This window comes from Pholcus phalangioides, unplaced genomic scaffold, assembly GCF_987345545.1.
Source record: "Pholcus phalangioides strain wild (caught in Gottingen) unplaced genomic scaffold, Ppha-v1.0 ptg000018l_1, whole genome shotgun sequence".
In the NCBI taxonomy this organism is placed as follows: Eukaryota; Metazoa; Arthropoda; class Arachnida; order Araneae; family Pholcidae; genus Pholcus; species Pholcus phalangioides.
In genome coordinates this window covers 10,404,442-10,420,128 of record NW_028301611.1, presented here as the reverse complement: position 1 = coordinate 10,420,128, position 15,687 = coordinate 10,404,442, and the positions used below count along the sequence as shown (strand labels likewise).

General features: G+C 36.3%; 1 protein-coding gene and 1 non-coding gene across 4 annotated transcripts in view; both read left to right on the top strand.

The window, feature by feature from the left end:
• Positions 1–15,687, top strand: part of bon (tripartite motif-containing protein bonus) — a 102,873-nt gene that overhangs the window by 15,230 nt on the left and 71,956 nt on the right. For all 3 annotated transcript variants that reach the window (XM_089247948.1, XM_089247950.1, XM_089247949.1), the window contains 2 exons: positions 1,082–1,131; positions 14,474–14,560. In XM_089247948.1, the coding sequence (XP_089104074.1) occupies positions 1,082–1,131; positions 14,474–14,560 (137 nt within the window). The remainder of the gene's footprint in view (positions 1–1,081; positions 1,132–14,473; positions 14,561–15,687) is intronic.
• Positions 1,151–1,253, top strand: LOC149071716 (U6 spliceosomal RNA). Its single transcript, XR_016194665.1, has one exon. It is a non-coding gene; the product is annotated as a U6 spliceosomal RNA (small nuclear RNA).

The window sequence follows — 15,687 nt, the reverse complement described above, 5'->3', positions numbered from 1 at the left end:
CCGCCAGCTCAGCCACCATTGAAAGAGTATTTTCTAACTTTGGATTTGTCCATTCAAAACTTAGAAATCGTTTAGGTGTAGAAAAATGCGCAAAATTAGTTACATGTTATCGGATGCTACGTGGTAAAAATGAAGCATACTATTAATTATATATCTATTCTAGACATTTTGTACCTCAAATTCAAAATCACAAATTATAATTAATATTTTGTTTCAATTTTAATAAATTAGTGTTTGAAAATGAAACATTGTAATATCAAAGTGGCTCATCATTAAGTTATATACCTATTCTATTCGAAACATCCCAAAGCATTCATTTAGGTTTTTGATGGTTTAAACCAGTTTTTGACAGTTTAAACCAGTTTTTGACACTTGTCACGTCAAAAACCCAACCCTGGTTTTAACACTGATTTAGTTTCTAAAGTCAAATATCTAACTGATGCCCTATCATACATATTTTGAATAGGCAGCTGCATTCCGCCTTAGCAAATTGAACACATGTAATGAGTAGCTTAGATAAATAAACCATAAAATTATATTTTATATTTTCTAGACTCTTATGTTGAAAAATTCAAAATTGCAAAGTATTATATTTTGTTTTAATTATTGTAATAAATTAATGTTTAAAAATAAAACATTGTAATATGCAAAAAAAGTAAGTTTATCATCATGTTATATATCTATTGTGTTCAAAACATCATCAAAACATTCATTTGGGTTTTTGATGGGTTTTTAGTTTTTGACAGTTTGAACCAGTTTTTGATGCTTGTCATGTCAGAAACCAGTTTTTGACATCAGAAACCCAACCCTTGTTATAATTGATGATTTGTAATATCCGTGTTAGTTACAACTGGGTCTGACTATATTTCTTGCTTCTGGAGTTTTGGTCAAGGAAATTTTTGAGATTTGGTCATATGAAATGATATGAAAAATCCCAGCAAAATTACCAAATTTTGCTGGGAACACGGTTATAGAAAGAAAAATGGTTATGAATGGCAGTGGTGATTGATACGTCATTTTACAAATTAATTTAATTTCATTAATATGTATGATCACTTGATTAAAAAAATTTACTCTTTAGGTGTCAAGTGGAAATCGAAAGACAATCAGAAAATGGAACAGTAATTCTAGGTGAGAGTTTTATTGTGTGGTACTCGCTTCGGCAGTACATATACTAAAATTGGAACGATACGGAGAAGATTAGCTTTATTGTGTGAATGATAGATATATAACAATGGATTTTATTTGCATTTCTTTTGCAATAATCATGTCTAAACGTAAAATGTTCATCAAGATACTAGGATGGCATATAAGTTGTGCTTCAAGGAAGGGCTTGACAAATCTCATACCAGGAAATCTGTATGGGTGTGTGAAATTTTCTTAATGTACGATTAAAATCTTTCGGTGTCCCCTTTCCCCTATTCATTGTTCATCCATGAGCTGTTTAACAAAGAATATTTTTTAAAAATCTTTGTCAGGGCGCCACAACGCACAATTTGAGAATCCCTGCATTGCAGTAAGTCTTTTAACAATCTTGAAAATTGGTCCTGGGTGAAGTCCTAGAAAAGTGGGGGGGGGGGGAGAAACCATTATTTATGATAGTTTTTTCAGCAAAATTCATGCATGGCTCCTAAGAAATTTGGTTGATGCCTAAATGTTTTTTCTATTTGTCAAGCCCTGCTTTAAAATATACCAAAGTCACGTTTAATATTTGGTAGGGAAATCTGTGAGATGGTGTCATCTCTCTTCAAATGTTGACAAGTTTAGAGTGTGTAGACTTGTCTTTCTTCTTCTCGCTTTTTATTGCGATTGCTTCCTTTATCTTTCACAAGAGCCTCTGTCTTTGCTCCAATCTGAACTTTGAAGGGGTTCAAAAAATATGAAATGTTGTTTGAATGAACTTTTGTAGTTTGGAAATTGTTGCAGGTTGTTGATAGTACTTGTATGCTATTGTGAAAATCCTATATAACAATGCCCTCTATAATGATAATCGCCTAGATAACAATATAACTCTCTTGGTCATAAAAAGAGGTGTTTTCATCTTTGAAGAGGTATAACCATATGACTTTTTCAAAAATAGGATATATTTTGGCTGATATTTTACATTACATCCTTAGAGAGTATATTAGCACATTTTTCAAAAATATTTTTTGAGTGTAACGGTTTTTTTTCTGCATTTTTTTAGACCTCACTTTTATGACCACTTTACCCCATGGGGTGGGGTAAAGTGAGTAGTGCATGGGGTAAAATGGTCATACCAAATAATAATGAAATTTTAAGAAAATAATCAGTGGGCATTGAAATTTTATTTAACACATTTATCAAACAATCATTTTATACTTTTAAATTTATAACTTTTAATGTACTCTATGGTTATAAATCTTGGCTTCATTAGGATCTTCAAATACAACTGATCTCTTATTTCATCTATGGCCTTATTTTCTGGAAAGGCATAAAAATTCATTATTTAGGCTCTTTCAAGATATTCAACAGATAATAAATCCTTATTAATCACTTGTCTGATAATTTGCATTATTGGTTTTTTTCTCTTCATAATAAACCAGCACCCCACGCACACAGCCTTCTGACATCTTTCATAAAGTTTGAATAGTTATAGATTTGCCTCAGATCTTCAAGAAATTTTTTCTTTGGCTATGAGAGTTTAATGTAATTTTTGCATATTTATTTTGTGGCAGTCAAAGTTCAACTATTTCCTTAATTAAGGTTTCTCCTATTCTATCCTGAACATGTTTTCATTTTGCCCTTGAGTTCTGTATTGCCCTTTCGTTTGCAGCTGAGATTAACGAGGGCAAGGTAGTCAGTATATGGCTCGTTTCAAGTCTCTCATCAGACACAACACTGATATTAGTTAATTTTGACACTTTCTAAGTTCAAGTCAGCCACTCATGAAGTTGATTCTGTATCTTTACTTCCCTTGGTTGTGAATTGTGAAAGTTCAACGTCTACAAAAGGGGTGGGGGGTTGTTCACATTGAGCAAGAGATTTCAAGCCTTCAATACTAGTCTCCTTTGCATGGTAACCGTGATTTTCTTCTAGAATCCTTTTGTCTTGACTTGTTAATGATCCATCTTCCTTAAGTCGTATGGAATCTTTAACTCATGTTCTTGCAGCTCACATGATACTCTAATGCTCTTTCCAACAGCTAACAATACTAATGGAAGAATGTCAGAGTACTCTTGTATATTCTTTTCACATATAGGTTCAAACACTTACTTTCCAAGTGCATGTTTGCTCTGGAAAAGAAAAAAATTGAACTACATTAAGTAAAAAGTAAATTAAGTAAAAAAACTCTTACAAGTTCAATTATATGTTAGGCAAAATAGCTCCTAGCAACTAAGTGTTAGTTAAGCCTAATGCTATGACCATTTTACCCCACATTGTTTAAATTACTATAAAATATGAAATATAATGATTACAACTTACCAGTGCATGGAATAGTGTTCTTGAGATACTTCTGGAGTGTCCTGTACAGCCAATCTATAAAAAGTTTTAGCAACTAAAATGGTAGAGAGAAGTTATTCAGGCACTCAAAAAATGGAATCCGAGCTTCAACAACAAAAAAAATGTTCATTTCCATTAAAATGTTGCTTGGCATTATATTATAGGTGAAAAACTTTGCTACTAGCAAGTGAAAGTTAAAACAGAAATTTGGTAGTAATATCAGTTGAAATTCTTAAGTTATGCCATTTTATTTTCAGTATGACCATTTTACCCCACCTGACCACTTTACCCCACTTGACCCTATTTTTCACAGTGTGTACATATTTCCATCCATACAGATACTCCTTTAAAATTAGTCTCATTATATTGCATTGTTACATAGGCATTTCATTGTACAAGGCATTCATAATTAAAAGACCATATTTTAAAGTTGTTTACAGGTGAAACCAATCATCAGAAAAGTTTGAAATTTTGTGGAGGACTTCATGAAGAGATGGGAATTTGTTTCAGGGGGAAAAACTTAGTTGCACATATATCACCAACAGAAGGCATTTCAAATACCTGTAGTAAACGTGAATTTATGTGATGTCATGCAGCAGCTGTTATAAAACCTTCGCAGAGATCTTGTTTCTTATTGTTTATGCTGCTCACAATGACGATAAGTTTGAGATTGTGCTTTTTCGGTCAAATTGTTTTACCAAAACAAAATTCCTCAGTAACTGCTCTACTGAAATATTGGACTACTACTAAACCAGCCATGCACCTCGTCCATATTCCTCTGCTGCACTTCTAACGAATTGGTGTACGTTGGAATGTGTTTGTATGCATAGTGAACCTTCCGTGAAATTCATTTCTGTGTAATGCTTGTTATGTGTAGTGTTGCCATCTGCAATCAATTTTTTAAACTATGAGTTTTTTCTCAACTCATAGTGAGTGAAGAGTGAATAATTGTAACGTTGTAGGCCTGTTGCTCTCTTAATTTTTTAATGGGGAGATCGGCTCGCATCTGCGCCTCAAAGTTGGGAACTACAGAAAACCAACTTCAGCCAACCACCACTGTGGCAATGGTAGAGTTTGAACCTGGATCCTTGCAATGCGAGTTCGTCACTATGACCACTCGACCACCACAGTGGCGGAAATATCAGACTGGAAAGAGGGTTTGAAAAGGTCCAATGAGTGAATGAATGTTAAAAACAGTCAGTGTAAGTATGACAATGAGATTTCAAACCACAGGATCATTGGCTGTTCGTCCTGGAAGAGGAAGAAAACCCATTTCAATAGACGCAGTACAGGAGGTTTTGCTTCAGGTGGAAGAGGACAGCTTCAAATTCTAGTGGTAGCACTAGTGTCAGGACCACATTCAACTGTCCATAAGATCATGCGGAATATCCTCTGATATTATCTGTACAAACTTTCACTTGTGTAGTGGTTGCTTCCACCTTATGGTGCTCAACTCTGGTTCTCACTGTAGTTTCTAGCTTGCATTGAGGTTGATTCAGAATATCCTTGGAATATCCTCTGGACAGATGAAGCATATTTTCACTTGGATGGTGCAGTCAATGATTGCAGAAACAAATTTCATGTCAGGTTTCACTACACGTACACGCACATTCCCGTATTTACCAATTCGTTAGAGGTTCCGCAGAGGAATATGGACAAGGTGAATGTGTGGTTTAGTAGTAGTCAATAATTGCAGTATGTTAAGAATGTTCTTAAAACACATTTTACACAAGAATGTGTCATCAGCTAGCACTTCCCTAATCTATGCCCTCCCCTATCCCTGGACCTTAGTCTATGCGATTTTTAGTTTTGTGGGGCATTTGACACATCTGGTAAGTGATGACAATCCAAGAACTTTACCTGGCAGAACTTACTAGGCAGCAGGGTTGGTAAAAAAACCGTTTTTTTATAAAAAAAACCAAAAAACCGGGTTTTTTTGGTTTAAACCAGGCTTTTTTGGTTTAAACCTGTTTTTTGTTTTAAATAGTATTAACATTAAAAACAACGAAGTTTCTGAAAAATCATTCAAACTTCTAACAATTAACTAAAATGAAATGTTTATTAATGTTATTAACACTATTCCCATGCTAATTAATCAATAAATATTTATTACATTTTAACAAAAACCAACTTTTGCAATTTAATTATTTTTTGCTTAACTCAATGGATTACCTTGTGTTTGAAAATTCTTTTAATGTTATTATTAATCATATAATATATAAAGGTTTTTCTCCAGTTACCTTCAGTATACTTAATTAGGAAGCTATTTTGCAAAAAGTAATAAAAATTAGGTGAATATAATGTATTTAATGAAGCATAAATAATGCAGATTAATTAGCAATGGTTTACGATATACAGGATTATAACTAAGGTTCTGATTTCAAAACACTGTAAAAAAAGAATGATTGTCAAAATGACTTAAAAATTTACATGAATATTGACGCCGCCTGGCAGTCAAGTGGTTAGGGAACTAGTTTTTGACTCTGCAGGTCTGGGTTCGAATCCCGGTTCGGGCATGGATGTTTACTAACACTAACAAATTCCCTGGACAGATCATGCTGATCCCTTGGGAATACGTGAGGATCACGTTAAAAAAAAAATTCCTGAAAAAATGTAATTTTATTTGGTAAAGGGGAAAAAATACTTAAAAATGTAAAATTAATGACATCATCCAACAGGTGGGAAATTTGCTCGCAGAATGGAAATGATAGCCAGTCATGGCAAAATGATACCTTAATTATAGCATTTCATAATTTCATAATTCATGGAAACATCACAAAAAACGAAGTAATTGAACAAATAACTACAACTCACTTAAGAAATGTTAAATATGTTGTCCACCGCGTGTTCTGGCTATGAAGTTGAAAGCACAAAAATTCTTGTTCAACAACAGAATCGGAGTATGCCATGGTCATAATGTGTATGTGCTTGCAATTCAGCTTTATTAAATCAAACCCCCCCCCCCCCCGGTTAATATTCCTGAGGAACTTCTAACATATAGGGAATGTGCTGGAGATTGCAATTCACCAAAGTTTGCAATCTGACCACTGTTTATAACATTTTGAGGTGACCCAACAGCCAGAAGTTGCAAGGGTTAAGGTGCATCCTGTCAAAATGGGTCTTCAGCAGCAGCTGCTTTGCTGGTATTGCAATGTGCATCTTGATAGAAGTTCTATCCACACACTGATGCTGTGGAAGTGCCGAAATGATGTGGTTGCACAAAATAGATTATACTGCTGGCCAAGTACAGCATCATCTATTTGCACTTTTTTCTTTTGCCAAAGAAACTTCCATTGCTTCAGGAGTATCCATGCAAATTTTCAAGTCATTCCAATCAGTACTTATTGCATAGTTTTGGAATCAAAACTTAAATTATAATCACCCTGTATACAGCTGATTATTTTTCATAAATCTGTTACTACTATACAGTAGAACCTTGATTAACTGGGCTTAACAGTGTGTGTGTGAAAGTATAAAAAAAAACAACTATTGAATATTAAGACTGGGAGATATACAGTAGGAGATGTGCTACTTCTTATGGGAAAGAAAATGAAAATGTATGTGAGGTAATGTAACTACTAGTACACTGGTCTTTGTCCTTTAAGGACAGTTGGTGTCTTTATTGGATTATAGGACCACCTGGCCCTAGCATGATGGTGTCACTACTGTAGCTGCTTCTTTGTGAAGGGAAAAAGAAACCCTGTGATATAATACACCACTACATTTAGATGTGTGATGCAATCCTTATTCATGAATTTGCTAAAGATAGAGCATCAGAACGTAGCCAAAGGTTAGAAAATGTTGTAAGAATGAGAAATTTTGGCTTTTGTATATAACTTTAAATAACTAAGATACTTCATATGAAAAATATATATATATTCTGGCCACTTTTATCAGACTTTTTGAAAAAAACCACTTATAAAATCTTATGTCATTTAAAGATATACCATCAGAATGTACCCCAAGGATATAAAATGTGGTAAAAATGAAACATTTTGGCTAATAATGAACCAATATGATATTTTTCAAGGGAAAAAAATGATATTTAGGCAACTTTTATTTGATTTAAAAAAAAAACCACTTGGTTTAAACCAAACAACCCTGCTAGGCAGCATTTCATTTTAGCATTTTGTGCTTAACATTTCCCCCCACACACTTCGGTCAGTTGTGTAACATGCTATCTTGTGATTTCAACATACCATCTTGCTGCTATAACAATATTTTGTGGAGATTTTGAAAAACTACAATATTTTTTACATTTCACTCGGAATCACCAGTGTATTTTAAAAGTCCTCACCAGTTTTTGTTCTTTTGAGGATTTTTAAATACATCATATTTTGCACTATCTACCTTCCAAAAAGTATTAATGAAATCACAGTGAAGCTAGTTTCTGTGTAGTACATAAAAGTGGTATACAATAAAGCACTTTAGGCCTGGTACACACTGGGCCAGTAGATAAGCTATACAACTTGCAACTCGATACAGATTGGTTAAAACCTGAATATCATGTTTTTCAACTAATCTGTTTGTAGTTGCAAGTTGTTTAGCTTATCATATTGGTCTTAGTGTATATCTAGCCTTACCGTGTGGAAAAACTGAATTGTATTAAACAAATCAATTAAAAAATTTTTTCACATAAATACGTATGAACGTATTTGATATTTTAACTAAACAATGCCAATTCTGAAGAGATGCCAGCATCATAAATTTTGTGGCTACTGATGACAATAAAGATAAAATCAAAATGATAAGATAATTTTTTTACTTTCTTCATGTAATAACCCCTGTACAACAATATTTTTTCTTGGTCTGTAGAGCATTGTTATATTGAGGTTTTACTGTATGTGGAAAATATACAAATTGAGGTCATACCCATACCATTAAGATGATAAAATTTGTGTACATCTCTAAGCTAAAATTGTGGAACATTTTATCAATACAATTTAAAATGAATTAGTGACACCCTCCCCCCTCCCCCACAGTAGAATGTTGCAAAAACCAGTGCTTGACAATCAAAAAAAAAAAAAAAATTTAGGCACCAGCAAATTTTCATAGGTCCCAAGCAATTTTTTTCCTGAAAAAATCAGTCCATATGTGTTTACACAGTCCATATGTGTTATACACATGTGTATATATGTGTGTATGTATGGATATAAACATCTGCTGTATTTTTTTATAACAGATATATGGCGTAAAAAAAACTTTTTAAACAACTATGTATGTAATTCTGATTTGTGTTATTAAATTATTTAGATAATCAGATACTTAAAACAGTCCCCTTATTGTGCATAACGGAATATAACTAGCAATCAAAATACTAAATTGTAGGTGGACTAAATTAAAGGACAATTAAAATGCCCTTTAATTTGGCAGTACTGGCTTGCATGCATATATATATATATATATTTGAGCTTAAACTCAGGTAACTTATTCATAGTGCAAAAGTAAGAATAACTAAGTTTGAATATGATATGATATATTTACTAGCATTTATATAATGTTAATGCAATTGTTTTCTAATTGAAGCTGTATCAACAATGCTTTGGATATCAAGTCTTGCCAGCTCTGCTTTGATTGAAAATACTCTATAAAACTCTGTAACAAATATATTTTATTCAGTAAGGACATTTTTACTAACTCTCTGTAGCCTTATACCACATGTGTTTTGTTTTCTTATACATTGTGAAAAGAAAGTGAGAAGAAAAAATCTATCAAGAGAAGTGAGCGCGAGTTGGAATGTGGCTTCCATCCTGGAAGGTTGTCTGTTTTGAGTGTGCTTTGAAATAAAGTGTTCTTCGTTAAGTTCTGTAGTTTCGTGCATTAATTGGAAATCCCTCCAATATCAAGTGCCTAGAAATATTCCGCCATCTCACTGAAAAGAGACGCACCTCCACCCGACGTCATTTATGAAATTCGTGCCCAACTTTGTGGCTCGCACGAAAGGTGATACAAAGCAGACTTTCCATCTCAGCTGTGAGGTCCTGATAGTGCCTAGAATCTAAATGGCATACCTGGCCAAAGGTAAGAAACATGATTTGATTCTACTTGCTCTAGAATTAGGAGAGGAAGTTCCAAATGATTTGTGTGTAGTAGATCTGAAACATAATAAAGTCCTCTGGTTATGAGAAAGAATTCGTGAAAGCCCTGCTGGCTACTATTTGAGAAAGAGAAGGAAAGGAAGAATGAGCTAGAATAGCTGAGGAAAGAGAGGGAAAGGAAGAACAAGCTAGAATAGCTGAGGAATGAGCTAGAACAGCTGAAGAAAGAGAGGAAAAGCGCTCTGGCGTTGCCCTAAAACTTTCTTTGGAACTTGAAAAGATGCAGTTGCAGCTTGAGTTTCAATGACTCTTGCAACCGGCAGAAGAGCCATTTGGAACTTTCATCTATCAGCCCAAGTTTGATGTGAAGAGGTTGATACCGAATTTCAGTCCAGATGAACATGATATGTCGTTATTCCTAAAGTTGTTTCGAAGACATCTAAAGTTCTTGAAAGTGAAGAAGATGAACTGGATTGTGTATCTGCTGGGAGTTTTGCCGAAAGTTGCTAAACTCATGCTCGAGAACCTGAGGATAAGGCCCATGATTATGATCACATCTGGGAGGTGCTCTTACACCGTTTCAAGCTGAGTGCAGAAAGGTTCCAGCAGTTCTCTGCTCACAGAAAAGTACCTGGAAGGACTATCACTTTGAGATCCAAAGTTACTTCGAAGGCTGGCTGTCCGAACTGAACATTGGAAACTTTGACGAGCTGAAAGATCTGATGATTTAGAATCAGATGAAGAAGAGGATGCCACCTAAAGCTAAAGAACATTTTCTGGATGTTTGGAGTGAGTGGACTACCCCTGAAGATATCATGGAGAAGCTTGATGCTTATAACCTTCGAAACAAAAAGAGCGAGATCCAATGTGAAAGGGAAGAAGTTGCACTCCCCAAGCAACATGAAATTTCTGGATCTCCCGTGTGAAGAAGAGGCTTTAATTCTAATCAATGTGTGAATTCGGAATCGGAAGAGGCAGGACGTCATCCTGTCTTAAGATGTTATAGCTCTTGGGAACCTGGTGTTACCAAGTCCCGATGCTGAAAGTGCAATCCTCCAACTGATAGAACCAAGACCCAGTGTCAACGCTTTGGACATGCAGTTTATCAACCCATCATAATACGGAATCGGAAGATGCTGGAAGCAGTCTTGTCTCCTAAGATGTTACGGCTGCGGAGAACCTGGTGTCGTCAAGTCCTGATGTTGAATATGCAATCCTGCCATGAATACCCCAGAACCCAGAAGTTAGTGTCGATGCCTTGGACTTTTACAGTTTCTCCACTGAGAGATGGCAAACAAATGCTATCAAAGCTATGATATGTCATAGGCGTGGAGTGGTGTGTGCTGACACGGGTGCCACACATTCAATGGCAGGGGAGAAGCTATACTACTTCACCAAACACCAAGTCTGGCCATATCGCTATATAGCAATTTACTGCCATTAGTGAGATGGGTTGGAAGTGAAGGCGCTGTCTATCGGTGGTCGCCTCGAGTTCGTTAGGGAAAATATCTTATCTATATCCTCCCTTGGGTTCGAACCCGGGACCCTGACAACAACCTTCACGATGGTAGACGAGCATCTTACCACCATGCCACTCGGGCACGGAGAAGCTATACTGTCTCCTACAAGAACAAAGCTTGCCCTTTTCCTGCAACACTATCATTATGAGACTAGCCAATGGATATGCTTGTAGAGCTGAAGTCCTAACTACGATTGTGGACATCAACTTCCAAGGTAAAGTGATTCCCACTGAGATGATGAAGCTATCACAAGCCAGAGAAAACCCAAACTTTTCTTGGTACCGACTTTCTCAGAGATGCTGGAATCGTCCTGGATGTTCAGCAAGGAAAGTGGTACTTCTCGCTGAAGCAACATCCCTTTGCCGAAAGCCCATCTGAAAGTAGTGCCCTCCTGGCACTACCTGCTGAATCCTCATCGTGCCAACTTCGTGAAGATGTAGGTACCCACCTTATTTCTCAGCAATGAGAACTTGATTCATTTTCGAAGGAGTTCAAGTGATGCTTCAAGTCAGAGGCAGGCCCTACACCTTTCATCAAGCAGCGAGAACTTTATTCCTTCTCAAAAGAATCCCATAGATGCTCCAAGTCAGGGGAGGAAGATTTTTCCTCAAACACCAGATCAACATGAGTGGTGATGACAGGGTATACTGCTGTAGAGGTGGCCCTGGAGAAGACTAAAAAAAGTGTCGTGCATCAAATTCTCGCTCAACCTTGTGAAGAAGGCATGCTTGGTATAACTGTGGTCGCCATTGTCACATTGCCCGACGATGTTTGGATCAGATAGTGTGTTACCAGTGTAGAAATCGTGGTCATATTGCCCATAACTGTCCCAGCAGCCACACTGATAAGCTATCCTGCTTGATTTGTGAAGGAGCCAAGCGGTGTGAGTTGTTGAACTTCATTGTAGTGGAGAAGAATTCACTGACTTTTCGAGAGAACTTGGGAATGATGCTTTGGATAAGGTCATCGAAAACGTTGAATATACGCAGGAAACTAAAGATTACGCAAGCGGGAGAAAACAACTCGTCTTGAATCCAGTGGAGCAATGCCAACTCCAAGGGGAGTTGACTCCATTGCGAGATGCTTGGGCCACGGCTATGGTTGCACGGACTCCGGAAGAGCATTTTTCGAAAGTACATCCGAACCCTAGTGGACATCCTGAGAACCGGTGTGACTCAAGGACTGAACTTTGATCTGAGACAAGAGTGTTGACAGTTGCCCGGAGCTTCCAGTTTTGTCCGTCAGGAACTACTCCCAAAGCCAAGTGGTTTTACTGGCTCCTCGCCAAGATGTCGGAGCCAGAGAGGGAGATTGTAAGAATCTATTTTATTCAGTATGGACATTTTTACTAACTCTCTAGCCTTATACTACGTAATGTGTTTTGTTCGTTTGTACGTTGTTAAAAGAAGGGAAAGAAAGAAAGGGAAGGGAAGGAAAGGGAAAGGAAAGAAGAGAAAATCTATCTTCCAAGAGAAGAGAGCGTGAGTTGTGGAATGTGGCTTCTCCGTCCTGGAAGGTTGTCTGTTTTGAGTGTGCTTTGAAATAAAGTCTTCATTAAGTTTCGTAGTTTCATGCATTAGTTGGAAACCCCTAAAATATCAAGTGTCTAGGAATATTCTGCCATCTCACAGAAAAGAGACTCGCCTCCACCAGACATCGTTTACAACTCTGTATTTATAAAACCTGAGCTAAGAAATTTTTAGGTTAGAATAAATGAGTTTAATTAGCGCATTAAAAGATGCTTCTCATAGGAATTTTGATGTGGAATAAAATTTTGGGCAGATCAGAAAATTTAAAATATCAAAATAGACATTTTTTCTCAGTAATTATAATTCATAATATAAAAGTAAACATTTTGTTATTTAACATAGCAAGTTGAAAAAACTATTTGACAACATTGACAATAAGTTTTTGACTGTTTTAATACTGAGTTGGTTTATTAAGTCAAAAATCTTACCATATGATGCCCTATCACACGTATTTTGAATAAACAGCTCTATTTTGCTTAGCAAATTTAACACAGTTAATCAGTAGTTTAGATAAAATGGACCTTGAAATGATATATTATCTGTTCTAGACTCTTTTTATGTTGAAAAATTTGCAAAATTACAAACTATAATTAATATTTTGTTTTAATTATAAATTAATTTTTAAAAATAAAACATAATATGCACAAAGGTATGTTCCTTTGCATGTATGTAATGTTACACACCTAATATGTTCAAAACATTATCCAAAAGCATTCATTTAGGTTTTTGATGGTTTAAACCAGTTTTTGACATCAAAAGCTGCACCCTGCTTTTTAAGGAAAGTAAATTTTTTTTAAAGCACACATTTTTTTTTCTCTTTAACTCACCAGTACCCATGTGTTATTGACTAAATATTTCTCAAATTTCTCTGGAATACTTCTTATTGATGAAGTGGAGGAGAATTATAACTTCTAATGCTGTGGGTTTCAGTCAAATGAGCTTAAGGCTTACAATGGTATAATTATTCAATCATTACACTTCACTCATAGTTAGAAAAGTTTAGAGCAGATGACAGCACTACACATAACCTTTACACGAAAAAAATCTTCACATTAGGTTCAACACTCGTACATCACATTCCAACATGTAACAATTTATTAGAAGTTCCACAGAGGAATATGAATGAGGTGCAGGTGTGGTTTAGTAGTAGTACAATCTAATTCCATTTCAACGACTACGTTATAGCAAAAATCTTACTTTAACAAATACTTTTCTAATCCCTGCTTCAGATAAGTTTACATAGGAACAATACTGAAACCCAGAATTCTTTTATAATAAAATTTCAGTATAAAAAAGGGATTTCTCCGGTCTCTTGGAGTTCTTTATAACGCGATTCAATTGCAGTAGTCAAATGAGCTTGGCTCGAGTGGCCCCAAAGCAGAATGCTATGCATTGTTCTGCAATGATCTTTCAGCTGACTGAAAATGTTCTGTGGTAAAAATTTCCGTAATAATCCCATGATAATAATCCATTAAAATTCTATTGTGTTTTCTACACTTTTTTTTTTAAATTCTTCCAGATTGTTCTGCAATGTACGTCGCAGATTTCAGCATATTCTGTTTTGCAGTGGTAAGGTCCCCGTCTTTTACCATGGAGGTTTCCATTAGGTCTGCAGGTTCGATTCTAGAGAAAGAACATAGATAACAAGTTGTTTTCTCTGACAAACCTGAGTTGATCACTGATAGATAGTGCCTCCATTTGTGACCTAATTCTATTTGTAGTAAATCGCTGTGTGGCAATATGACTGGAGTTGGTGTGTAGTAAAGTAGTGATAGTCTAATGAGCTTTTAAGTGTATAAAATGTGCAATATTACAAAATCAATAGAAAATTACATGAATTCGTTTTTTTTTTTTTGCCAATAATTTATCGAATGGTGAAAATTCTGCTAGTTATACTTGTTTTGTAATTTTTGTTTTCGTATAGCCTTCAAGTAAATGGCAAACCTGATCAATCAGTTGCTCTGCAATCAGTATGGCATTTCAAAGCTAAAGCTTCAAGCTCTACGAAAAGGTATTTATTTTGGACTGACTATTTTTGATATATATGAACTTTTTTAACCTATTGTATTTGAACGAACGGTAGAACTCTCTTTACCTGCCCAGTTGTGACTGGATCTTTCCCTATACCAGCATAACACATTTGCATCAAGCTATTCTTCCTAGATTTTATATAGGTTTTATACATAATTTGCGTTATAAACTGAAGAGCCAAAAAAACTGGTATAAGCATGCGTATGCAAATAAAGAGATATGGGACCAATCAGAGTACGGCGCTGTGGCCGGCAATGCCTATATAACACAACAAGTGTCTGGCATAGTTGTTAGATCGGTTACTGCTGCTACAATGGCAGGTTATCGAGATTTAAGTGAGTTTGAACGTGGTGTTATAGTCGGCGCACGAGAGATGGGACATAGCATCTGCGAGGTAGCGATGAAATTTTGATTTTCACGTACGACCATTTCACGAGTGTACCGTGAATATCGGGAATCCGCTAAAAAATTAAATCTACGACATCGTTGCGGCCGGAAAAAGATCATGCAAGAACGGGACCAACGACGACCGACGAGAATCATTAAACGTGACAGACGTGCAACCCTTCCGCAAATTGCTGCAGATTTCAATGCTGGGCCATCAACAAGTGTCAGCTTGCGAACCATTCAACGAAACATCATCGATATGGGCTTTCGGAGCCGAAGGCCCACTCGTGTACCCTTGATGACTGCACGACACAAAGGTTTACGCCTCGCCTGGGCTGTACAACACCGACATTGGACTGTTGAGGACTGAAAACACGTTGCCTGGTCTGACGAGTCTCGGTTCCAATTGCTTCGAGCTGATGGACGTGTGCGGGCATGGAGACAACCTCATGAATCCATGGACCCTACACATCAACAGGGGACTGTTCAAGCTGGTGGAGGCTCTGTGATGGTATGGGGCGTGTGCAGTTGGCGTGATATGGGACCCCTGATAAGTCTAGATACGACTCTGACAGGTGACAGGTACGTAAGCATCCTGTCTGATCACCTGCAGCCATTCATGTCCATTGTGTGCATTCCCCAGGGTTGGAAACCTGTAAGCCTAATTCATGTAGAGGCCATGGAAATAGATTTAGTCTTACTGATATTTTATTCATCCAC